Source organism: Tachyglossus aculeatus, chromosome 3, assembly GCF_015852505.1.
Source record: "Tachyglossus aculeatus isolate mTacAcu1 chromosome 3, mTacAcu1.pri, whole genome shotgun sequence".
In the NCBI taxonomy this organism is placed as follows: domain Eukaryota; kingdom Metazoa; phylum Chordata; class Mammalia; order Monotremata; family Tachyglossidae; genus Tachyglossus; species Tachyglossus aculeatus.
Window position 1 is genome coordinate 55,920,332 of NC_052068.1, and position 25,707 is coordinate 55,946,038.

The window sequence follows — 25,707 nt, forward strand, 5'->3', positions numbered from 1 at the left end:
ATTTCAGCAAAACCATTACTTCCGATATCTCTAATACAAAAGTAGGGAATTTGATTCCCTACTTCTTTCCTACGCCCCATCTACTGCCATCAATGGAAGACAACCGTGAAGTAAGGAAGGAAGGGCTTGATCTGTGTGGGGGTTAAAATAGCGTCAGTGCTCTAAGTAATGGAATCTGTAGTGTTTTTTGAGCGCCTACAGTGGATAGAGCATTGCCTTAAGAACTAAAGAAAGTATAATTAAGACAAAAGACCCAATTTCTGAAGATACTGGGGGCAGACAAAAAGAAAGCAGTGTGGCCTAATGGAAAGAACCCAGGCCTGGGGGTCAGAGGGGCTGGGTCCTAAACCTGGCTTTGCCACCAGTCTGCTGTGTGACTTTGGGCAAGTCGCTTCACTTCTCTGTGCCTCGATCTTCTCACCTTATAATAAAATACCTTGTCTCCCTCCTAGTTAGACTGTGAACCCCCTGTGGAACAGGGACTGTATCCAATCTGATTATCTTGTATCTACCCTAGCACTTAGGACGGTGCTTGGCACATGGTAAGCGTTCAACAAATACCGTTTTTACTCAATAATATTAATTATTCAAATAGGCTACGTCAGGAATAAACTATTGCCTTTGGCAGATTTAAAGAAACCATCTGAGAAAAGCAGAAGAGTACAAACAACAGAAGAAAAGCACACACACAGAAATCTGCACACAGGAAGACTCCCACCAATCTAATAAAACATTTCAAAATATACTACTATAAGTAAGCGCTCAATAAATACGATTGATGACGATGATATGAGGGGGTATCGTGACCTAGTGGAATGAGAATGGGATTGGGAATCAGGAGGCGAAGGTTCTTCTAGTCCTGGCTCTGCCACTTTCTCCTGGGTAACCTAAAGCAAGTCGCTTAACTTTCCCGTGCCTCAGTTTCTTCACCTGGGGCTGATACCTGCTCTGCCTCTTAGAGCGGGAGCCCCACGTGCCATAGGGACAATATCAATCACCATTAATCATCATCATCATCATCATCATCATCAATCGTATTTATTGAGCGCTTACTGTGTGCAGAGCACTGTACTAAGCGCTTGGGAAGTACAAGCTGGCAACAGATAGAGACAGTCCCTACCCAACAGTGGGCTCACAGTCTAAAAGGGGGAGACAGAGAACAAAACCAAACATACTAACAAAATAAAATAAATAGAACAGATATGTGCAAGTAAAATAGAGTAATAAATATGTACAAGCATATATACATATATACAGGTGCTGTGGGGAAGGGAAGGAGGTAAGATGGGGGGGATGGAGAGGGAGACCCAATGCTTAACACAGTTATCTTATTTATATTAATGTCTGTTTCCCCTTCTAGACTGTAAGCTCATCGTGGGCAAGGGATGTGTGTACTATAATATTGTACTTTCCCAAACACTTAGTACAGTGCTTGGCACACAGTAAGAGCTCAATAAATACAACTGAATGAATGTGCTGTACACAGTAAGCACTTAATATTATCATTGTTATTATTACTACTAACTACTCAGGCTTTTCATTCATTCATTCATTCAATCGTACTTATTGAGTGCTTACTCTGTGCAGAGCACTGTACTAAGCGCTTGGGAAGTACAAGTTGGCAACATATAGAGACAGTCCCTATCCAACAGCAGGCTCACAGTCTAGAAGGGGGAGACAGACAACAAAACAAAACATATTACAGTGCTCTGCACACAGTAAGCGCTCAATAAATACGATTGATTGATATTAACAAAATAAAATAAATAGGATAGTAAACATGTACAAGTAAAATAAATTGAGTAATAAGTTTCCACGGATTCAAACTTGCAATTGCCCTCAGGAAGTCTAAATTAATGACGTTTTTAACTCGAATCATTACATTATGCTTTTCTCCCTCCCGAAACTGTCAGAGGAGCAACAGGATCTGAGAACTGAAGGTCAGAGTCGCACTTGCAGTTTGAGCCTATAATAATATAATATATAGATAGATAGATAGATAGATATTATATTATTATAGGCTCAAACTGCAGGTGCGACTATAATATAATAATATAATAATATACAATAATAATCGTGCCCCTCTCCATCCCCCCCATCTTACCTCCTTCCCTTCCTCACAGCACCTGAATATATGTATATATGTTTGTACATTTTTGTTACTCTATTTATTTATTTATTTATTTTACTTGTACATATCTATTCTATTTATTTTATTTTGTTAGTATGTTTGGTTTTGTTCTCTGTCTCCCCCTTTTAGACTGTGAGCCCACTGTTGGGTAGGGACTGTCTCTATATGTTGCCAACTTGGACTTCCCAAGCTGCGTGCTCTGCACACAGTAAGCGCTCAAAAAATGCGATTGATGATGATGATGATGATAATAATAGCAATAATGACAATGATGGTATTTGTTAAGCGCTTACTATGTGCCAAGCACTGTTCTGAGCCCTGGGGATGACACAAGGTAATCAGGTTGGACTCAGTCCCTGTCTTAACATGGGGCTCACAGTCTCAATCCCCATTTTACAGGTGAGGTAACTGGGGCACAGAGAAGTGACGTGACTTGCCCAAGGTCACACAGCAGACAGGTGACGGAACCGGGATTAGAACCCACGTCCTCTGTCTCGCAAGCCCGGGTTCTTGCCACTAGGCAATGTTATTTAACTAGCTTCTCCCCACACCCCCTAGCCTGAAGAGGAGCTGAGACTTCTGACGGGGAAGAATTCTCCCCTTTAGGTTTGTGCCTCAACCTCCTAATCACATCCCACTAGCTAATCAATCAATTAAGCAATCAATGGTTATAATAATAACGATGGCATTTGTTAAGCCATCATAAGCCATCGCGAGAAGCAGCGTGGCTCAGTGGACTGTGAGCCCACTGTTGGGTAGGGACTGTCTCTATATGTTGCCAATTTGTACTTCCCAAGCGCTTAGTACAGTGCTCTGCACATAGTAAGCGCTCAATAAATATGATTGATGATGATGATGGAAAGAGCCCGGGCTTGGGAGTCAGAGGTCAAGGGTTCAAACCCCCGGCTCCGCCGCTTGTCAGCTGAGTGACTTGCCCAAAGTCACTTCTCTGGGCCTCAATTACCTCATCTGGAAAATGGGGATTAAGATTGTGAGCCCCATATGGGACAACCTGATCACCTTGTATCCTCCCCAGCGCTTAGAACAGTGCTTTGCACATAGTAAGCGCTTAACAAATACCAAAATTATTATTATTATTATTAAGCACTTACTATGTGCAAAGCACTGTTCTAAGCGCTGGTATTTATTGAGCGCTTAATATGGACAGAACGCTGTACTAGCCCTAAGAGAAGGCCTATTCCCTGCCCACAATGACAGGAGACAGTTACTTTGTTACACTCTTTCCATCTTGACAAATGCCAGAACCATTCACAAACAAGTGCCAAAGAGAAAAACGTTCTTTTTTGAACGCTGCAAATTCCTAGATTCATGGTTTTGACTTAATTTTCCAATGTCTTTTTAGTAGTGGCAGCATGTGAGCACCCACTTCAGAAGATAATTGGAACCCATCACCTCTAGGCACTGAGAAATTTCTGGGACTCTCATTCATTCATTCAACCCTATTTATTGAGCGCTTACTGTGTGCAGAGCACTGTACTAAGCGCTTGGGAAGTATAAATTGGCAACATCTAGAGATGGTCCCTACCCAACAGCGGGCTCACAGTTTAGAAGGGGGAGACAGACAACAAAACAAAACATGTGGACAGGTGTCAAGTCATCAGAATAAATAGAAGTAAAGCTAAATAATAATAATAATGGCATTTATTAATCGCTTACTATGTGCAAAGCACTGTTCTAAGCGCTGGATGCACATCATTAACAAAATAAATAGAATAGTAAATATGTACAAGTAAAAGAGAGTAATAAATCTGTACAAACATATATAAAGGTGCTGTGGGGAGGGGAAGGAGGTAGGGTTGGAGGGGATGGGGAGAAGGAGAGGAACTATTGTATCCCTACTGCTTAGCATCCTCGAATCTGGAAGTTCGTTATGGGCAGGCAAGGTATCAAGGTATCTACTAACTCTGTTGTACTCTCCCAAGCAGTTAGTACAGTACCCTGCACATGGTACGCGCTCGATAAATACCACTGATCGACTGATGATAGTGAATGGACGATGATAACTTTTCAGCAACCCCCCTTACCTATTCCTTTGGCTTCCTGAAGCGCTTTCTTCCATAACTGCACTGACACTTCATAAGCTCCTAAAAGAAAATGCTCTTCACCTCAAAACCAAAACAAAACACGTAGTTAGGGCATATTATCAATAGCTTGTCTCCTGATTTTCTCCCCCTTCTAGACTGTGAGCCCGTGGTTGGGTAGGGACCGTCTCTATATGTTGCCTACTTATACTTCCCAAGCGCTTAATACAGTGCTCTGCACACAGTAAGCGCTCAATAAATACGACTGAAGGAATGAATCACAACTTGAAACAGAGTATTTCCCTCCGCAAATACTAAAGCAAATGCTAATATGAAAGTCAGGGAATTGCAATGCCTTCGAAGATACTAACCAGAAACAGATTTAAGTTTCAGTGTATGATCCAAGCTATCTCCCGTAGCTTGTAGGGCGGCCTGAATGTGGCCTAAGAGGGATTTAACGATGGATTCTTCAAAGGTTATTTTCTCTGTTAATTGTACATCGCTCTTGGAAATCTTCCTACTTATCTGAGTTTGATACCACAGTGCTTGTTTATATAACAGTCGCCATAGGAAGGCTAATCTGCAAGTAAAATGAGATAAGGCAATGAATTGTAGCTTGATAACAATGAGCAATATGTCTCCCTATTCTAGCTGAGCACTCTGAATAGCAAAATTAAATACTTTTTCGAAATGTTAGCAAATATTAGTGTGCATCACAGCTGTGTATACTTTCATACGAAAAGACATATTCAAACAAAATGTTGGCACAAGTCACGTGCACGATCACATCTTCTGCACACACTTTTTGAAAAAATTGTGAAATATTAGCTACGTTTTCTAGTTCTAGAAGGAAGATGAACATAATCAGAACAATATTATCTTGAAACACTTTACATTATAAAAAACTTACTAATGCATCTACTGTTAAAGTGTAACCAGTTCCGTTACAACATGTTCTTTCACTAAAAACTCTTCCAACAATGCCCAGCTATCTCGATATAAAACGACACACTGTCGGAAGAGCCCGGGCTTTAGAGTCAGAAGTCATGGGTTCAAATCCCGGCTCCGCCAACTGTCAGCTGTGTGACTTTGGGCGAGTCACTTCACTTCTCTGGGCCTCAGTTACCTCATCTGTAAAATGGGGATAAAAATGTGAACCCCCCGTGGGACAACCTGATGAGCTTGTAACCTCCCCAGCACTTAGAACAGTGCTTTGCACATAGTAAGTACTTAACAAATACCATTATTATTGTTAAATGTTAAGTGCCTGCACACAGCATCAGACACTAGGTAAGTACTGCAACACGAGTATTCTTTCACACAAAATGTTACACAAACACAACCTATGCACTTGGAGGAGAACTGGGTATATTAAAAAGTAATCACGTAAATTATTTTAAAACATGATGCATTCATTTATTGATTATAAATTTATAAAAATGCATACCTGTTTCCTGGTTTGTGACCAAGATTTACTGCTTGAGGAGGCATGCAGAAAAGAGAATCCCACGAGCGCATTTTCTGAGAATGGTTGCCGTGAAATTCTTGAAAAACAGGAACCACTAATGAATCAAAATTTACCGTTCTGTTTACATCAGCTGAGGACGAAATAACCTCATTCTGTAAACAATATGTGACATTTAGACTTTCAGAGACCATCTTAAGTAAGTGGAATCCCCCTAAAAGTGTTTCTGAAAATAACCGATCTTGTTTTTGTTGAATAAACATCAACTGCAGGGTCTGTGACGTGAGCCTGACCAAATGTCCCATATCTTGTTGGCATCTCATATCCCAGAATTGGATGGATAAACACTGGTGAAAGAGATGGAAGACACACTGTAACCACGCATTATGTCTTGTAGCCTGGTTTAAAAAAAAAGCAGGTTTTGGTGACGGACATTTTGTGAACTGAAGAATGTACAGAAAGTGAGCAATGCAGACCACTGTGTAATTCAACATTTTGGACTTTTCTTCTATATTTTTTGAAATTCCTAAACTCCACGCTGCGAGGAGATTTTTCTGGATAGAATTCAGTTCAGAAACAGTACAACCTTTTGGTCTGGTATTATCTACTGCATGGAGAGTATCAAACATCGACGCAAATTCTAATCTTCCTTCTTCGACTGTACTAAAAGAAGAATTCAGTTTCAGCCTCCCAAAACTGAGACTCTTGGAAAACCGCTTATCACTTTCTTCTTCTTCATAATCCTAGGGCAATAAAAAAAGACGGTGAATCATACCTCAAAAGAGAAACACTTCAAGGACTTCCCAAAACCACCTCTTTTCTTTTAATGTGGAGCAAGAGTTATTACTTCATGGCAACTACACTTCATTCTAGACTTCTGTTCATGTTGTCCACTCTGTCTGAACTCCCTCCCCTTCACATTTGCCAAACCACAATTTCCCCCTTTTCCCAAAAAAAGCCTTGAAATCCACTTTCCTTCGAGAAATCTTTCCTGCTTAAATCCCGACAGCCCAAATTGCCTTAACTTAACCTTCCCCTCAGCACTTCCACGTAATTACGCCACGCAACATTTAAAGCATACTTCAGTGTATAATCAAATACTTACTCCGCTATTTTATCCTGACATACCCTTCCTACTATCTGTTATGTTCTTATTCTTCTGCCCATTTCCACTACTTGGAAATAATCTATGCCTGTCTCTTTCCCTCATTAGATTGTAAAACTGAGGGCAGGGGCCGCTGTCTTTTGATTCTGGCGCAATCTCCCGAGGGCTCAGCAGAGTCATCGACTGATTGAGTGAATTCATTGAACACACCTACATGAGGAAAGGGTCTCAAAGATAATGCAACACTACTGACAAATACCTGAAAGTCTGCTGTTTTCTCAGTGAATTTCCCTGTTTCTTCCTCTTTTTGCAAGAATTTAGGGATGGTCAAAAAGGTTGCAGTGTTGTTTTCTTGATGCATTAGCAGACTAGACTTAAGGGATGCTAGTGTTTGCAACCTAAGGCTTTTACCTCTGGTCTACGGGAGAGGGGAAGGTGAAAATCACAAAAAGTTCATAAATTCATTAACGTTTCAATCTGCGGCAGAAACATTCATTTTTGCATCCTGACAGAAAATTACCAAAAAACATTACTCTCCATTTATTAGTTTCAAGCTGGGGAGGAACGAATAATGAACCTATTTTCCACCGTAAACGATATGAAAAGAAACTTTACCTTTGATATCATCAGACCTTGATGCATTTTCTCAAGCCTTTGGGTTGAATCAAGCAGAAGTGACTTCATGAGTACAGTTGGGGACAGATTTTCAAGGAATTTTAGTACTGTAACCATGTACCCGTCAGAGACAATGAGGTAGGGTAATCTTGAGTGTGCTGTAACAGAAAATCTTTGTCTCATAGGGTCATTGTCAGAAGCTGATGAATTGAGGTTATGATCAGAGTCTTGCAATTGGCATGGTTGGGGTCTAGCAAACAAATATCAAAAGCAATCTAATCAATGCAAAAATACAACAATTAGAACAAATACAGTGTACATGATATTTGTGAGATTAAACATTCAAAAACTGCAAATTAGAAAACAAAAGAGGCAGTGGCACTGTTGGGTAGGGACTGTCTCTATATGTTGCTGACTTGTACTTCCCAAGCGCTTAGTACAGTGCTCTGCACACAGTAAGCGCTCAATAAATACAATTGATTGATTGATTGATTGAAATAAAACAAAATACATAGAGCTGGGACTATGGACAAAAGTACACACTTATGCTTTGATCTTGATTTTAGAAAAAAATCAAGCTATAGAAAAACCGTAATGGGTTTAATTGCTACGAGGACTATAAAAATTTTGGTTTTACATTATTAATCTTGTACGTAAAAGAAAATTTTGTAATCTAGCATACAAATAAAATAGAAACAAATACACACAAATAGTCAAATACATACAAACAGTCTTTTGCACACAGTAAGTACTCATCAATATTACTGTCATTATTATTGCACTTGTCTAGTGCTTACTATGTCTCAAGCACTGTTCTAAGTGCTGGGGTAGATACAAGTTAATTATTCATTCAATCATATTTATTGAGCACTTACTGTGTGCAGAGCACTGTACTAAGCGCCTGGGAAGTACAAGTTGGCAACATATAGTGACGGTCCCTACCCAACAGTGGGCTCACAGTCTAATTAGGTCAGACATGGTCCTTCTGCTACATGGGGCTCACAATCTCAGTAGGAGGAAGAGCAACCCTTATTTGTAAGGGTTGCTCGTATACATTTTTGGCAAGGGGGATAAAAATGTTAATATTTCATGTCTTCGAAAATGGAAGAATAACCAATCTTAAGTAGTTACTGAAAAATACCCTGAAATAATTTAAACTTTCATTTCCCACTAAGTGCTGGAACCCCGAAGGGTGAAAAATGTGGGGAGAAGCTGGCTGGAGGTGCTTTAGAGTCCTTGAGCTCTCCAGAATGGAGTGGATAGGATAGGTGCTAGAGATGGGCCATGAGTGAGGCCAAGGGGGAGAGTGGGAGCAAGAAAGGGAGGCTAAAAATGGAAAGAGCCAGGCAATAATAATATAACGTTGGCATTTGTTAAGCACTTACAATGTGCCAAGCACTGTGCTAAGCGCTGGGGTGGACACAAGGTAATCAGCTGGTCCCACATGGGGCACACAGTCTTCATCCCCATTTGACAGAGGAGGGAACTGAGGGCCAGAGAAGTGAAGTGACTTGCCCAAGGTCACAAGGCTGACAAGTGGCAGAGCCAGGATTAGAACCCATGACCTCTGACTCCCAAGCCCGGGCTCTTTCCACTGAGCCAGGCAAGTGGCTATCAGGACAGACATGGGGCTAAGGGAATCTGGAAGTGTGGTTCAATGTACTGCTTCAACTAGAGGGGGTGATTTAGTTGAGGGGTTAAGGAACTCTGAGTATTATTTAATTTAATTCACCATAAATAGAATCTGTTACAGACACCAGTAAAAGGCATCTACAGAACAATCCTCTTACTAGCTCTGCCAATCCCGGCTCCGCCAACTATCAGCTGTGTGACTTTGGGCAAGCCACTTAACTTCTCTGGGCCTCAGTTACCTCATCTGTAAAATGGGGGTTAAAACTGTGAGTCCCCGGTGGGATAACCTGATCACCTTGTAACCTCCCCGGCACTTAGAACAGTGCTTTGCACATAGTAAGTGCTTAACAAATAACATCATTATTATTATTATTATTATCTACTAAAAATACTGTAATGGTGATTTTTTTCCATATAAATGCATAAATTTTTCTCATCATGGGCCAACTTGCTTATACAGGTAGTCCTCTGAGGTGCAATACAATTGGTTCATGAAAACTATGACAAATCAATCAATCAATCATACTTATTGAGCACTTACTGTGTGCACAGCACTATACTAAACAGTTGGGAGATAACACATTCCTTGCTTACAATGAGCCTACAGTCTAGAGGATCAAAACACAAGTCAATCGATCGTATTTATTGAGCACTTACTGTTTGCTGAGCACTGAACTGAGCATTTGGGAGAGTACAATATTCATTCATTCATTCATTCGTATTTATTGAGCGCTTACTGTGTGCAGAGCACTGTACTAAGCTCTTGGGAAGTACAAGTTGGCAACATATAGAGACGGTCCCGACCCAACAGCGGGTTCAAATAAATAAATAATAATAATAACAAATACATAAAAGTTCAAAGAGTTGGTAGACACATTCCTTGCCCACAAGGAGCCTACAGTCTGGGAGGGGTGGGGAGTAGAAACAAAAAGGAAAAAGTGCTATAAGCTGGGGATTGGTGAAGTGAGACCAGAAACACTATTTTACCACAATTAGAAAGAATTGGTTACTCATTTATAGAGTAACAGAATAATAGCAGAGTAATAGGGCTATGTTAATTCTTGTATATTGAGTCAAAGAAGTTCCTCAGTAGGGTAACTGACTTAATTCATCAGAAGTATAACTCCCTGGTGTCTAGTACCAACCAATAGTCACTGGTACTTATTGAGTGCTTACTATGTGCAAAAGACTATACTAAGTACTTGGGAAAGTACAATACCATTGAGGTGGTAGACTTGATCCCTGCCCACAAGGAGCTTACAAGCTAAAGGGTAATTAGCTAACATCCCCTTTCCCCCAGGGCTCTATTCCCTCTTCCCTGTTTTGTTGTCTGTCTCCCCCTTCTAGACTGTGAGCCCACTGTTGGGTAGGGACCATCTCTATATGTTTCCAACTTGTACTTCCCAAGCGTTTAGTACAGTGCTCTGAACACAGTAAGCACTCAATAAATACGACTGAATGAATGAATGAAACTTTCTTCCCTTTCCCCACCAAAGCCACTGTGACTTCTATAACTGCTTCTCCATATATAACAATAATAATGGTATTTGTTAAGCATTTACCTATGGGCCAGGCACTGTACTAAACGCTGGGGTGGAAGTAAGCAAATCTGGTTGGGCACGGTCCCTGTCCCGTGTGGGACTCACAGTCTCAATCCCCGTTTTTCCAGATGAGGTAACTGAGGCCCAGAGAAGTGAAGTAACTTGCCCAAGGTCACAGAGCAGACAAGTGGCGGAGTCGGGATTTAGAACCCATGACCTGTGAGCCCGCTGTTGGGTAGGGACCGTCTCTATATGTTGCCAACTCGTACTTCCCAAGCGCTTAGTACAGTGCTCTGCACACAGTAAGCGCTCAATAAATAGGATTGAATGAATGAATGAATGACTCTCAGGCCTGTGCTCTGTCCATTACACAGAGAAGCAGCGTGGCTCAGTGGAAAGAGCCCGGGCTTTGGAGTCAGAGGTCATGGGTTCAAATCCCGGCTCCGCCAACTGTCAGCTGTGTGATTTTGGGCAAGTCACTTCACTTCTCTGTGCCCCAGTTACCTCATCTGGAAAATGGGGATTAAGACTGTGAGCTCCCCAGTGGGACAACCTGATCAACTTGTAACCTCCCCAGTGCTTAGAACAGTGCTTTGCATATAGTAAGCGCTTAATAAATGCTATTATTATTATTATTATTAGAACACCATACTGCTTCCCACTGTATATCCATAGTTCCCATGGGCTCATCCTCCAATGACTCAAGCCTCCAGAGTTATTGCCATAAAGGAGGTGAGCAGGCAATGTGTCTCCTTTCCTGTTGCGTTGTACTCTCCCAAGCGCTTAGTACAGTGCTCTGCACACAGTAAGCACTCAAATCTGACTGGCATTGATTGGGTCATAAAGCTAAATCAACGTAATTTCCATTCATTAGTACAGTGCTGTGCACACAGTAAGCGCTCAATAAATACGATTGAATGAATTCATTGAAAGTTGAAACATCTTAGATCAAGGAGTGCCTATATGATGGATCACTTTATAGTATTGCTCTGGGCCTGTAGATTTGCCAAACTATATGTGAAAAAAAATCACAATATCATTGAATTCCCTTGAGTTGATGTGGAGCAGAGTTAAAAGATAACAGCAAGATGAGGGACTAATTTGACTAACCATCTTCAGAGGCTTTGGGGGGTGGGGGGGACCAACTTGATATAGAAATGAAAAGAGTTACTGTATTTATAAGCAAACAAGGGTCCAACAAGTCTCAAATATTTGATGGAGTTTTGAAAAGAATTACTTCATCTGAAATTATCTCCAAAAATTCCAATAATTTGAAATGAAAGAAAATTTGATCTTTAATCACGAGAAAATGCCATACTTGTTCATACTAATACTAGCTTCTAATCATTTAACGATACTAATCATATCACTTATACTTACATAATCACAAGGTAAAATTTTCAGCAGGACAAGAAAGAGAAGACAACTATGAATAAGAAACAGATATTGAGAAGACAGACACAAAGAAAGAAAAATATTTCATTTGAAAGATGAAAGCGTAAAAAAAAAATTCTCTACAAGCAACACACAGAGGAAGATAGGATCCAAAACATAAAGGATTGAGTGGCTCACCGATACGTTATTAACGGATGAAGAGGAATAAATTCTGCTGGGCCAAATTCTACACAGCAACCGGACGTGACTAATGTCAGCATTTCCCCTAGGTAGGTCAGTAGGACTAGAGAGCCACGTTTTAACATGCAAGCCAGGAAAAGATTATCGTGAGTCCAGCTGATGTCACCTACCCAATAAGACCTAGCAAGGCAAAAATATAATAGGCATAATTAGACGCAGGAAGCTCATAAAATCCAAAATTTTTAAATTACTCTGCCTTAGAATTTTTTTTTTTCCAAAGTAAAACCTGATAGTCTCAAAAACTGGTCTTACCTGATGAGTCTGGACGGAACCACGGGATTCTTATTACTACAACCTTTCAAATCAGAATGAGTAGTAACAAAATTTAACGTATTTATAAACAACACCTGAGTTGCCTGGAATGCAAAAAAAAATACATAAATAAAAATTCATTATTAAAAATGTCAACTACTTACTGGATGGCCAAAGCGTCCTAGGTAAGTGCTTATTAAGTACGATCCACTAGTACTACTACAATCAATCAATCAATCGTATTTATTGAGCGCTTACTGTGTGCAGAGCACTGTACTAAGCGCTTGGGAAGTACAAGTTGGCAACATATAGAGACAGTCCCTACCCAACAGTGGGCTCATAGTCTAGAAGGGGGAGACAGAGAACAAAACCAAACATATGAACAAAATGAAATAAATACAATAGATATTATAGATACTACAGAGGTACCCACTTTAAAACAAACATGATCCAAAGCCTAAAGGACTCTATAATCGGATAGGGGAGAATAGATGGAAGAATGAAAATAAAAACATCTATATTTATATTTATGTAGCTGAAAGAGGTAGGCTTTGAGGGGCAGTTTGAAGGAAGGGAGGAGACAGATGGTACATTGGATGGGAATGGGGGAAAAGCATAGGAAAAGGACCAAAGGGGGGAAAGGAAAGCTTAGATGAGTAAAGCTACAAAGGACAAGCTTGACTGAACCAAGAGTGGGAGATGAAGCATAGAATGAAATGGAACTAAGGTAAAAGGAAAAAAAAACTGGTGAAAAACACTAAGACTACTGTTGAGAGCTGGTATTCAATTTGGGGGGTGATGAGGAGCCAGTGGAAGACCACCGGTAAGAGAGTAAGTGGGATGAAAGCGACAGAGTAACAGCTTTCCCTGCAGTGTGCACAATATTTTGGAACCGAAAGAGGCTAGGCAAGATCAGAAATGACGTTAATTCAGTGATCAGGCCCTAAAACAAGAGATTTAGCATTAGCGATTAGGAGAAATAGGCATGTAGAATCAATCAATTGTATTTATTGAGCACTTACTATGTGCAGATCAGTGTAGTAAGCGCTGGGGAAGGTACACCATAACAGAGATGGGGGACATGTTCCCTGTCCACAGACGTTGCAACAATGGAAGTGGCTAAACCAGGACACTGATTTTATATGGGGTATGAAAGCAAGTGTCACAGATTACCCCAGGATTGCGGGCATTACGAGCAGGGAACGTGTCTGCCAATTCTGTCGTACTGTACTCTCCCAAGTGATCAGTACAGTGCTCTGCATATAGTAAGTGCTCAATGAGTACCAATGATTGACAGAGCAGGGGAAAAGGAAGTATTCAGTTGAAGCAAATGGATAGCTTGGAATCAGGACAGAGTAACAGGGCTGTGTCTACCCTGTTTTATGCCTTAATGCATGGCTTTATTTAGGCCCGCATTCGTCTCCTTTCTTTCTTCCTCCACCTCAGGCTAACAGGAATAAGGAGATGGGCTGACTCCATCTGTTCCACGTTGCGTTACAAGGGCATCGCCATCCTCCTAATCTTTGCTTTAAACAAGTCCCTTCCCTTTCTACAGAAACAGAAAAGGACTCTTTTAGACTGTGAGCCCACTGTTGGGTAGGGACTGTCTCTATATGTTGCCAATTTGTACTTCCCAAGCGCTTAGTACAGTGCTCTGCACACAGTAAGCGCTCAATAAATAAGATTGATGATGATGATGACTCCTATGTACAGCCCCAAGGATCAGGGGATACACGTTCTAATCCCAGCTCTGTCGCTGGTCTGCTGGATGACTTTGGTAAAGTCAGTTAACCTCTCTGTGCCTCAGTTACCTCAACCTATAAAATGGGGAGAAAATACCCCCGCTCTGTACCTGACAGATTGTGAACTCCACAGGAGAGAGGGACTGTGATCTAATCTCAGTATCCCATCGTACTATGTGAATGGCATATAGTAATCACTTGATGAAGACCATAAACAGCGATTGCAAATGCAATAGTCAGGATACCTACTGGACAGTTCAGGAGTCAATGAAAAGGGAAGGCCGTCCCCTTTTTAACTACAGTTTCAAAAACATTTTCCTCCTTTTAATTGGTAAAATAGGCGTTTGCTAAAAACCACGTTTACCCTCGCAGGACGGCACCTGCAGTGTTTCCAAATCCTCCACCAGCCTCGGGTATGGGAGGGAAAGTCAAGCAGAGGCATATCCATTCTATTCCTAGCTTGGGCAGTGGATAGTGAGTAGAAGGCAATCTGCTACAAGTCAAAACTCACCTGTGCTGGGCAGCCGGGGAAAGGGAGAGAGTCGAGGATGGAGATTCAAGTTTACTGTGCAGAAGGAGGCAGTGGTAAACCACTTCTGTATTTTTACCCTGAAAACTCTATGAACACACTACCAGAATGATTGCAGACGGAGGAGGGGCCGTTCTGGGAAAGAGGTATTCATGGAGTCACTATGGGTCGGAGATAACTCAACAGGATGAAACCAAACCACATTATCTTTCTAGACCAAATGACCTGGAAATGGATCCGTACTTTAAATCGGTGAGGCAAAGATTGTAATATAGAAAAATGACTGTCAGAGCAAATCTAAAGCGGTTTTAAAGCTCCCATTTAAGTAAAAAAGTCCCTCGGCATTTACGGATTTCTTCTTCGCAGTCAGAAAAGCCTGGATAGCCCTACGTGTAGCTACCATTGGGCACAAATGGTACATACATGGGGTTTCACTAACCAACCATCCGTGAATACTGACAAAGACTGAGGGTTATTTTCCTTTTTCAGCCGTCTTTTGGCCTACCTTTGGATCTCTTTGATTAATAGTAATTGCCAGGAGAAGTCCATCACCTGCAAATGCAGAAATCAATGCTCCCCTTGATTTGACTGATTCACACTTAGGAACCAGACTACTTAGGACACATTTTTGCTGGGCCCAGAAGACCTGGTACGGCAATGAACTGTAAGAAAAATAATGAGGAAATGAAAAAGATCAGAATCACTTTGTATCATTGATTTAAAAATGAGTCATATAATTGCATTCTAAGAATATCTGCTTAATGGATGCATTTGCTTCTATTGTGAACTATGCTTGAAGAATGCCCAGAAGCTTCAGCCATGCAAAATAGTTGTTTGTTTCTTAAACGGTATTTGTTAAGCACTTGGTATGTGCCATGCACTGCACATACTGCACACACAGTGCTCTGCACATAGTAAGCACTCAATAAATACGATTGATGACAATAAATACGATTGATGATGCACTGTACTAAGTACTGGGATAAATACAAGATAACCAGGTTGGACATAGTCCCTGTCTCAGCTGGGGCTCACAGTCTTAATCCCCATTTTAAAGAGACTTCACTTAATTATTCATTCATTCATTCATTCGTATTTATTGAGCGCTTCCTGTGTGCAGAGCACTGTACTAAGCGCTTGGGAAGTACAAGTTGGCAACATATAGAGACGGTCCCTACCCAACAGCGGGCTCACAGCCTAGAAGGGGGAGACCAGCTAGGCCTGCACCAACTTTTCAGCTTCACTTAAGCCCCTAAGTAGAAAAGCAGTGCGGCCTAGTTGGATAGAGCACAGGCCTGGGAGACAAAATTACCGGGGCTCTAATGTCTGCTGGGTGACCTTGGGGAAGTCACTTGACCCCATGGCCTAATGGATAAGGCAACTGATTCCCGATCAGAAGATTGAGAGTTTGAGTTTTCTTCACAGTTGAACTTTGTTTCCCTCTGTAAACTCATTGTGGGCAGGGAATCTGTTTATTGTTATAAGCAGATCCTACCATTCATTCATTCAATCGTATTTACTGAGCGCTTACTGTGTGAAGAGTACTGTACTAAGCACTTAGAACAGTGCCTTGCACATAGTAAGCGCTTAATAAATGCCATCATTATTATTATTATTATTACTAAGCGCTTGGGAATTATTCACTTAATGAATACCATAAATAATGATTGCAAACGCAATAGTCACGATACCTACTGGAGAGTCTAGGAGTCAGACAATGGAAAGGGAAGGATGTCTTCTTTAACTACAGTTTCAAAAACATTTTCCTGCTTTTAACTGATAAAACAGGGGTTTGCTAAAACCACATTTACCCTCGCAGGATGGCACCTGGAGGGTACCCAAATCCTCTACCAGTCTCGGCTATGAGGCACAGAGAAGGGAAGTGACTTGCCTCAGATCACACAGCAAACAAGTGCCAAGATTAAAATTTAGGCCCTTCTGGCTCCCAGGCCCAAGCTCTATTCACTAGGCTATACTTCTTCTCTAGCAAGAAGCAATTAAGCAACCAAGCTGTTCTTGTTCATTGATCCAATTATCTCTCCTTCCTGGTCTTAGAGAGCCCTGAAATTATGCTCCTTCAAAGCAGGACACAAGGACTTTGGGGAGAAAGGACAAGTGGTTTTCTTGTCTTGACAGGTGCCATTAACCTCAACCAGAAATTTCTTTCTGCTAGATTTTAATTCTTCACTTTGTTGTAATTATTTTATGCATCACAAATTGTAGGTACGCGAACATTAAAAAAGTCTGACCTCATTCTCACCTAAAACTCCTGTAACCATTGGCAAGCCACCGAACTGCCAGAAATGTTAACGTCAAGCATTCCCTTGAATAAAATATAAATGAACACAAGCAGCAATCGCCAAGTGTCTGCAAAAGAGAAAACCCAATGTTAATGTCTCCATGAAGATATCTGAAAAATTAAGACAATTCAAATTAAAAGAACATCTTTATTAAAAATTGAAACATCAGACTCAAACCACTAAGGAATTTAAAATTTCACTTAATTCCATCCCAGTATTTTCCCTGTAATACTGGGAAATCCCAGTATTTTCTGAGGAATATGTTTACTTAAACCTAAAAAAAAAATCACGTTTGAGTCAAAGAAAGACACGGTACTATGACGGTAGCCCCCAATGTCAGGTTATTACAACCAATTTGTTGCAATTTTCAAGGGGCACAGTCATGATTATATTTCATTATTACACTATTCATTTTAAATCTGATGGCTTGACACCTGTCCACATGTTTTGTTTTGTTGTCTGTCTCCCCCTTCTACAGCTCGTTGTTGGGTAGGGACCATCTCTATATGTTGCCAACTTGTACTTCCCAAGCGCTTAGCACAGTACTCTGCACACAGTAAGCGCTCAATAAATACGATTGAATGAATGAATGATGTTCTAATTATCAACAGTAGATAACAGCAACCCTCACTTTAAAGCCAGATAAACTTAATCAATCAATCAATCAATCAATTGTATTTATTGAGCGCTTACTATGTGCAGAGCACTGTACTAAGCGCTTGGGAAGTACAAATTGGCAACACATAGAGACAGTCCCTACCCAACAGTGGGCTCACAGTCTAAAAGGGGGAGACAGAGAACAGAACCAAACATACCAACAAAATAAAATAAATAGGATAGAAATGTACAAGTAAAATAAATAAATAAATAAATAGATAGATAAATAGAGTAATAAATATGTACTTAACCCCTTCAAATGCCTTAACAAAAATCATTTCGATTGCCACCCTTTTTTCAATATAAAATACCTATTTCAATCTCTCCCCCTTCAGTCCATATCTCACTCTGCTGCCCAGATGGTTTTCTTAAAACAGGATGATGCACCCGTCTCCCCACTCCTCAGAAAACTCCAAAAGTTGCCCATTTCTCTCCACATCAAGAAGAAACTTCTGACCAATGGCTCTACTCTACTCAATCAGCTCTTTTCCCCATTACTTATCCTCGCTTCACTTCCACTACAACCCAACTAGCACACTTCATTCCTTTCAGCCAACCAATTCTCATCTCTCCTGCCGCCAACCTCTTCCACACTTAATCAGCCTGGCTCAGTGGAAAAAGCCCGGGTTTTGGAGTCAGAGGTCATGGGTTCAAATCCCGGCTCTGCCAATTCCCAGTTGTGTGACTTTGGGCAAGTCACTTAACTTCTCTGTGCCTCAGTTACCTCATCTGTAAAATGGGGATTAAGACTGTGAGTCCCACGTCGGACAACCTGATCACCCTGTAACCTCCCCAGCGCTTAGAACAGTGCTTTGCACATAGTAAGCGCTTAATAAATGCCATTATTATTAATAAATGCCATTATTATTATTCCCCTCTGCTTGGAACTCCCTCTCCCTTTCTATCTGGTACACCACTGCTCTCCCCATCTTCAACGTCCTTCTGAAAGCACATTTCTTCCAGGACCTTCTTTGATTTGATTAGAGAAGCAGCGGGGCTCAGTGGAAAGAGCCCGGGCTTTGGAGTCGGAGGTCATGGGTTCAAATCCCGGCTCTGCCAATTGTCAGCTGGGTGACTTTGGGCAAGTCACTTCACTTCTCTGGGCCTCAGTTACCTCATCTGTAAAATGGGGATTAAGACTGTAAGCCCCCTGTGGGACAATCTGATCACCTTGTGACCTCCCCAGCACTTAGAACAGTGCTTTGCACATAGTAAGTGATTAATAAATGCCATAATTATTATTATTATTAATCTCTCATCTCCACAACCTATTTCCCACCAAACTGCCACTTCAGCAGTTCTGCAACAGCTAAGCATTAGGGTACTCACTCACTGCCCAAGTCCTCCTGCTGCACTTAAGGCACATCCATCTTGTACTTCCCAAGCGCTTAGTACAGTGCTCTGCACACAGTAAGTGCTCAATTAATATGATTGAATGAATGAATGAATGAATACACACACTCACACACACGTAAATAAAATATATTTACATTCTACCGCTTCCTTTTACTTATATTTTCTTTTAGTGTCTGTCTACCCTGTGTGACTGTAAGCTCCTTGAGGGCAAGGATCCTGCCTACTAATTCTACTGCAGTCTTCCAATATCGGAGTCTGCAAGAAGTAAGCACTCAGTAAATGCTATTAATTGATTCAGAATGGCCATGGTTTTAAATTCACAACCTACTTAGCAAAAACCTCACACAAAATTTCAGCAGTATCAGTTCCTTCATGCCAGATCTGCTTTCTCGTTTGCCTTTCCTTATACTTTAATCCCCAACACCATAAAACACTAGAGAATCAAATGAATGTCTAAGTTGAGTAGTTCAACATTCGCCAAAAAAACTGTGAACATGAAATGGGGAAAAAAATCATTTGTAAATATTTTTAATATGATGGATAAAGCAGAAACTGCCTAGAACACTAATTTGTTTTTAGTTTTGAATCGTCGGTCGTATTTACTGCACCCTTCCTACGTGCAAGAGCACTGTACTATGAGCTTGGGAGAGTACAATATAACAGAGTTGGCGGATACGTTCCCTGCCCACAAGTTTAGACTCCACAGAGAAGATAATCCAGTCCCACATGAGGTTCACAGTCTATGTAGCTAAATCTAATAGTCTAATGAGCTAAATCTAGAAAAATACATAGCGTAAAAACAGCGATTACAATCATTAACTAGTCTTATAAGGTTCTGAGGTTTCAATTCTTTGTCTGATTCATATTTACCTCATTGTTAACAAAAATAGCATTTACAGCAGCTTCTTTATCTTCAGTGGAAGGAAAACGTACTGATTCTTCAGGTTTAATTTGCGACCACTGGCCAATTAGTGAAGGATTTTTGGAATCTAGATCATTCCTGGTTCCTAAGCACTCCCACAGAAGGATGAATCCAGATGAAGTAGTAAGGAGAACCCTTTTCCCATCTCCTGATACATATAAGTGCAATTTGATAAAACATTCTGGGGGGAAAAAAAGCATAGTATTTTAGCAGTTGGCATTTCATTCTCTACAAAATGTATTTTCTTCCTATATTTTCTATCAACCAATTTCAACTCCTATTGTTAGGTCTCCACCAATTAAAAAAAAATAGATACCACTCAAAACTAAAATAGTACAGATATCATGAATTGTGTGCATTGTAGTTTTCCTACTTGAACACAGGAAGAAAAACTGCCTAAGTCTGACCTAGACTGCAAATAATATGCCAGATTTGACAAACTTTTCTTGAAAACAATATGTATCTAGGCACTGGATAATAATAATAATGATGGTATTTTTTAAGCGCTTATTATGTGCCAAGCATTGTTCTGATAACGTAGGTACTCTACCACAAAAAATGAAGAAAAACTGCTTTCAAATAAAATTATTTCATACATTAGAAAAGTCTCAGCCTTATCTTCTTGGTAAAATGAGAAAACTAGAGGCTTTTTTTTTTTACCCTGAGCTGCTGATGTCATTTTAGTGGACTCTTCAGATGCTGATATAGTTTTCAAACAGTCTTGGTCTTTGTTCCACAGGAAGAGATCTCCCGAGCTTAATAGCCCGGCAAGCCAAGCACCTGTTTCCAAAAGGAAAATGATTTTAGTGACTGATACTGTAAAAAAAACTCCCATATGAGTAATAACAAATTCTATTCAAATGCAGTTTACTGTAGAGAAGCAGCGTGGCATAGTGGAAAGAGACGGGTTTCGGAGTCAGAGGTCGTGGGTTCTAATTCCGGCTCCGCCACTGATCAGCTGTGTGACTTTGGGCAAGCCACTTGACTTCTCTGTGCCTCACTTACCTCTTCTGTAAAATGGGGATTATTATTATTAATAATAATTATTATTATTGTTATTATTATAATATAATTACATAAATATAATAATAATGATGATATTTATTAAGTGCTTACTATATGCAATGCACTGTAAAACCATGAGCCCCATGTGGAACAACCTGATTACCTTGTATTTACCCCAGCGCTTAGAACAGTGCTCGGCACATAGCAAGCGCTTAACAAATGCCACCATCATTATTGTTAGTAATACAAGTTTACAGTCATTCAGTCATTCATTCATTTATTCAATCGTATTTATTGAGCGCTTACTGTGTGCAGAGCACTGTACTAAGCGCTTGGGAAGTACAAGTTGGCAACACATAGAGACGGTCCCTACCCAACAGTAGGCTCACAGTCTAGAAGGGGGAGACAGAGAACAAGACAAAACATATTAACAGAATAAAATTAATAGAATGAATATGTACAAGTAAAATAAATCAGAGTGGAGACAGAGAACAAGACAAAACATATTAACAGAATAAAATTAATAGAATGAATATGTACAAGTAAAATAAATCAACAGAGCAATAAATCAATAAATAGAGTAATAATCAATAAATAGAGTAATACAGTCAATTGAGACTTTGTAAAAAAAAAAAAAATACTAATACTCAACCACTTCTGGAAGTTGCTAAAACCACAACATTTTTCAACAGAGACTGCAGCCGAGGGATTTTCTTCTTTGTTCTTCCCGACAGTAGATCTATTTCGTTTATGTCCTTGCCATCTAGAAGAAAAGTTGCTTCATTTTCCTAAGACAAAAATCAGAAAATAATGTAAGCTCCAAACGCTTCCTGTTCTTTTGTCTACCCCTGCGCCCACCTGGTCAAGGGGCTTTGGCCGCAGAGCACCACAGGGAACGTGTCCGTTTATTATTATTACAGGGTACTCTCCCAAGCGCATAGCACAGTGCTCTGCACACTGTAAGCGCCCAATACGATTGAGTGAATGAATATAACCTTCTGCTAGTGAGCAGGCCATCATCGCGGCAAGAAGACGAGCATCAAGATGACACTTGATGGTGCTCAACAATGGCTGGTCCCGCCGCCGCTTGCTAAGTGGTGCCCGGCTCCGGTTGGGCATCAGAACCCAGAAAACACCCGAAATTTTGCCTCTCGCCGCTCTCCCTCAGCTGTCCGGGTTCCAACCCCCCTTCTTTTTTTTTTTAAATGGCATTTGTTAAGCGCTTACTATGTGCAGAGCACTGTTCTCAGTGCTGGGGGGGTTACAAGGTGATCAAGTTGTCCCATGTGGGGCTCACAGTCTTAATCCCCATTTTACAGATGAGGTAACTGAGGCTCAGAGAAGTGAAGTGACTTGCCCAAGGTCACACAGCAGACGTGTGGGGGAGGAGGGATTCGAACCCATGACCTCTGACTCCAAAGCCTGGGCTCTTTCCACTGAGCCCCCTCCTTCCTCTCCCCTTCCTCCCCTTCCCCATCCCCTCCGCCTTACCTCCTTCCCCTCCCCACAGCACCTGTATATATGTATATATGTTTGTACGTATTTATTATTCTATTTATTTTATTTGTACATATTTATTCTACTTACTTTATTTTGTTAATATGTTTTCTTTTGTTCTCTGTCTCCCCCTTCTAGACTGTGAGCCCACTGTTGGGTAGGGACCGTCTCTATATGTTGCCAGCTTGGACTTCCCAAGCGCTTAGTACAGTGCTCTGCACACAATAAGCGCTCAATAAATACGATTGAATGAATGAATGAATGACTGTAAACTTGTATTACTAATAATAATGATGGTGGCATGGCCCCCCCCCCCCCCCCCCCCCCCTCTAGATTATAAACTCTTTGAGGGCAGGTATCATCCCATTCAAATCCCAGCTCTGCCAATTGTCAGCTGTGTGACTTTGGGCAAGTCACAACTTCTCTGTGACTCAGTTACCTCATCTGTAAAATGGGGATTAAGACTGTGAGCCCCACGTGGGACAACCTGGTCACCTTGTAACCTCCCCAGCACTTAGAACAGTGCCTGGCATGTAGTAAGCGCTTAACAAATGCCAATATTATTATTATTATTATTAGCAGTATTATCCCCTTTTACTCTACTGCACTTGCCTAAGGGCATCTTAAAGCTCGGCACCCACCAGGAACTCATTACACTAAAATACTAAATCGTAAGATCATTAAGGGCAGAGAAGGTGTCCGCTAATCCCGCAGTACTATCCCAAGCACTTAGTACAGTGCTCATTAAATGATTAATTGATTTGACAATTAAAACTACCCAAGTGTACTTAGATTCAGAAATTAAGATTTATATTTATACTATAGGATATATTTACATATAGAATATATTCGTAATATAGGATTTCCATCATGCTTTAGATGGAGAATTAGAGGTTGTTGGAATTCTTAAATCCTATCAAAATGGCTGGTTTTGATATCCAAACCACAACTCTCCTCACCTTCAAATTCTTATCAGTTTTCCATCAATTTCAACATCTCCTCCAAGAGGCCTTCCCCAATAAAGCCCACTTTTCCCTTACTCCCTCTCCCTTCTGTGTCACCTATGCATTTGGCTATGCCCCCTTTAAGCACTTGATAATGACGGCATTTATTAAGCACTTACTATGTGCAAAGCAGTGTTCTAAGCACTGGGAAGGTTGGTTACAAAGTGATCAGGTTGTCCCACGGGGGGCTCACGGTCTTAATCCCCATTTTCCAGATGAGGGAACTGAGGCACAGAGAAGTGAAGTGACTTGCCCAAAGTCACACAACTGACAAGTGGCAGAGCCGGGATTTGAACCCATGACCTCGGACTCCAAAGCCCGGGCTCTTTCCACTGAGCCACGCTGCTTCTCTAATATACTTGATATACACCCCCATCCTCAAACATACAGTAGATCAGTGAATTATCCAAATTCACTTTATGATCTGTCTTCCCCTCAAGACTGTATGCACCTTATGCAGGGAAGCAGCATGGCTCAGTGGAAAGAGACCGGGCTTTGGAGTCAGATGTCATGGGTTCAAATCCTGGCTCCACCAACTGTCAGCTGTGTGACTTTGGGCAAGTCACTTAACTTCTCTGGGCCTCAGTGACCTCATCTGTAAAATGGGGATTAAGACTGAGCCCCCCCGTGGGACAACCTGATGACCTTGTAACCTTCCCAGTGCTTAGAACAGTTCTTTGCACATAGTTAGCACTTAATAAATGCTATCATTATTATTATTATTATTGTGGGCAGAGAACACGTCTACCAATCGTTGTTTTATACACTCCCAAGTGCTCATTTCATTGTTCCGTACACAATAGAACTCAATAAACACCGCCGGTTGATTGATATCCTAAAAACGTAACTTCTGGAATTATATTACATTAATGGCAATGTACCAAGAAGACAGGGTCTGAAGCCCTCAAGAATAATATGATAAAATGGGGAAAAAAGTTTGTTTTATATATTACATGACTTGGGGAATATTATGGATTCTCCAGTATCTTCTCACAAAGCTCTCAGTGCCACTAAACTAGCATTAATCGGTACAAGCAGTGAACTACACGCCCTGAAGGTATCAGTTCTTTTTATATATTCTTACATATCGTTAATGCTTACCATTAATAGTAATCAATCAGTGGAGCATGTATTGAGTGCTAGAGATTGTACTAAGCACTTGGGAGAGTACAAGAGTAGTGAACCACATATCCCCCCGCCCTCAAAGATTTTACAATTCGATGTTAAATTTGCAGGTGGAAGAAGAACAAGGCTGTAGCAGGATGCGATACAAATACATCAGGATGAAAGAGCTGGCCAAATAACTGAATGTAGGGATAAACATGTAAATAAAAACAGATACAAGAGTGCTAAAATAATCCATGTTGGAATAGGACAAACAAAAGATCTTCCCAACTGAAAGGAAAAAATCCTTGATTTTTGGAAAACAGTAATTTGCCTTAAATGGACAAGTCTTTGCAAGAAATAAATTATTGCGAGGAATACCAAATTTGATCATTTGCTTCACCTACTTTATCTCCTTTGCTAGACCGGAGTTTTGTGCCCATAAGATTTAATCAATAGCTGTTCTCAACACCAAGCGCTTGGTACAGTGCTCTGCACCCAGTAAGCGCTCAATAAATACGACTGAATGAATACCCACCTGCCCCAGCCAGGAGATTTTAGGCCACGGTTTTCTTTGTTTGATACTGGTTGAAATGATCACCTCTAGTTTAATCTCCATTCTTATCCACACAAGCAATCACCAAAAGAGTTGAGAGAGAGTGACAGGATGCTGTAAACAATCGGAAAAACATTTATTGAGAATCTTAATTCCAAATTTGTCGACGACTTCCTATATATTGCCAGTTCTTTCTAATACGACAAAATAATTTTTCCCAGGAACAGAGCTCAACACTTTCTTGTGAGCCCACTGTTGGGTAGGGACTGTCTCTACATGTTGCCAACTTGTACTTCCCAAGCGCTTAGTACAGTGCTTTGCACACAGTAAGCGCTCAATAAATACGATTGATTGATTGATTGTAAAAATATGCACAGTACAAACCAAAGTCCTATTAATCCATGTGTCGCATGCCTCTATTTATTTATCCATGAATTTCCAGCGCTTAGAACAGTGCACGACACATAGTAAGTGCTTAACAAATACCATCATTATTATTACTTATAGCGTTATTTCACGTACCAACAATCCTTCAGGTTTTAAAATGAACCTTACCTTGATATTAGAAGACTCAACTTTCCTACTAAATCCGGTGAAAATCACTTTAATCATAGCTA

The 25,707-nt window shown here is 40.7% G+C and overlaps 1 protein-coding gene across 1 annotated transcript in view; it reads right to left on the reverse strand.

Moving 5' to 3' along the window:
• CPLANE1 (ciliogenesis and planar polarity effector 1) overlaps positions 1–25,168 on the reverse strand; it is a 147,366-nt gene extending 122,198 nt beyond the window's left edge. The window contains 13 exon segments of the mRNA XM_038743655.1: positions 4,177–4,257; positions 4,545–4,753; positions 5,621–6,381; positions 7,003–7,161; positions 7,359–7,608; positions 12,104–12,286; positions 12,419–12,522; positions 15,195–15,351; positions 16,950–17,056; positions 19,873–20,105; positions 20,585–20,704; positions 21,582–21,717; positions 25,073–25,168. Coding sequence (XP_038599583.1) covers positions 4,177–4,257; positions 4,545–4,753; positions 5,621–6,381; positions 7,003–7,161; positions 7,359–7,608; positions 12,104–12,286; positions 12,419–12,522; positions 15,195–15,351; positions 16,950–17,056; positions 19,873–20,105; positions 20,585–20,704; positions 21,582–21,717; positions 25,073–25,153 — 2,581 coding nt within the window. The 5' untranslated portion in view covers positions 25,154–25,168.
• Positions 25,169–25,707: the final 539 nt, after the last annotated feature.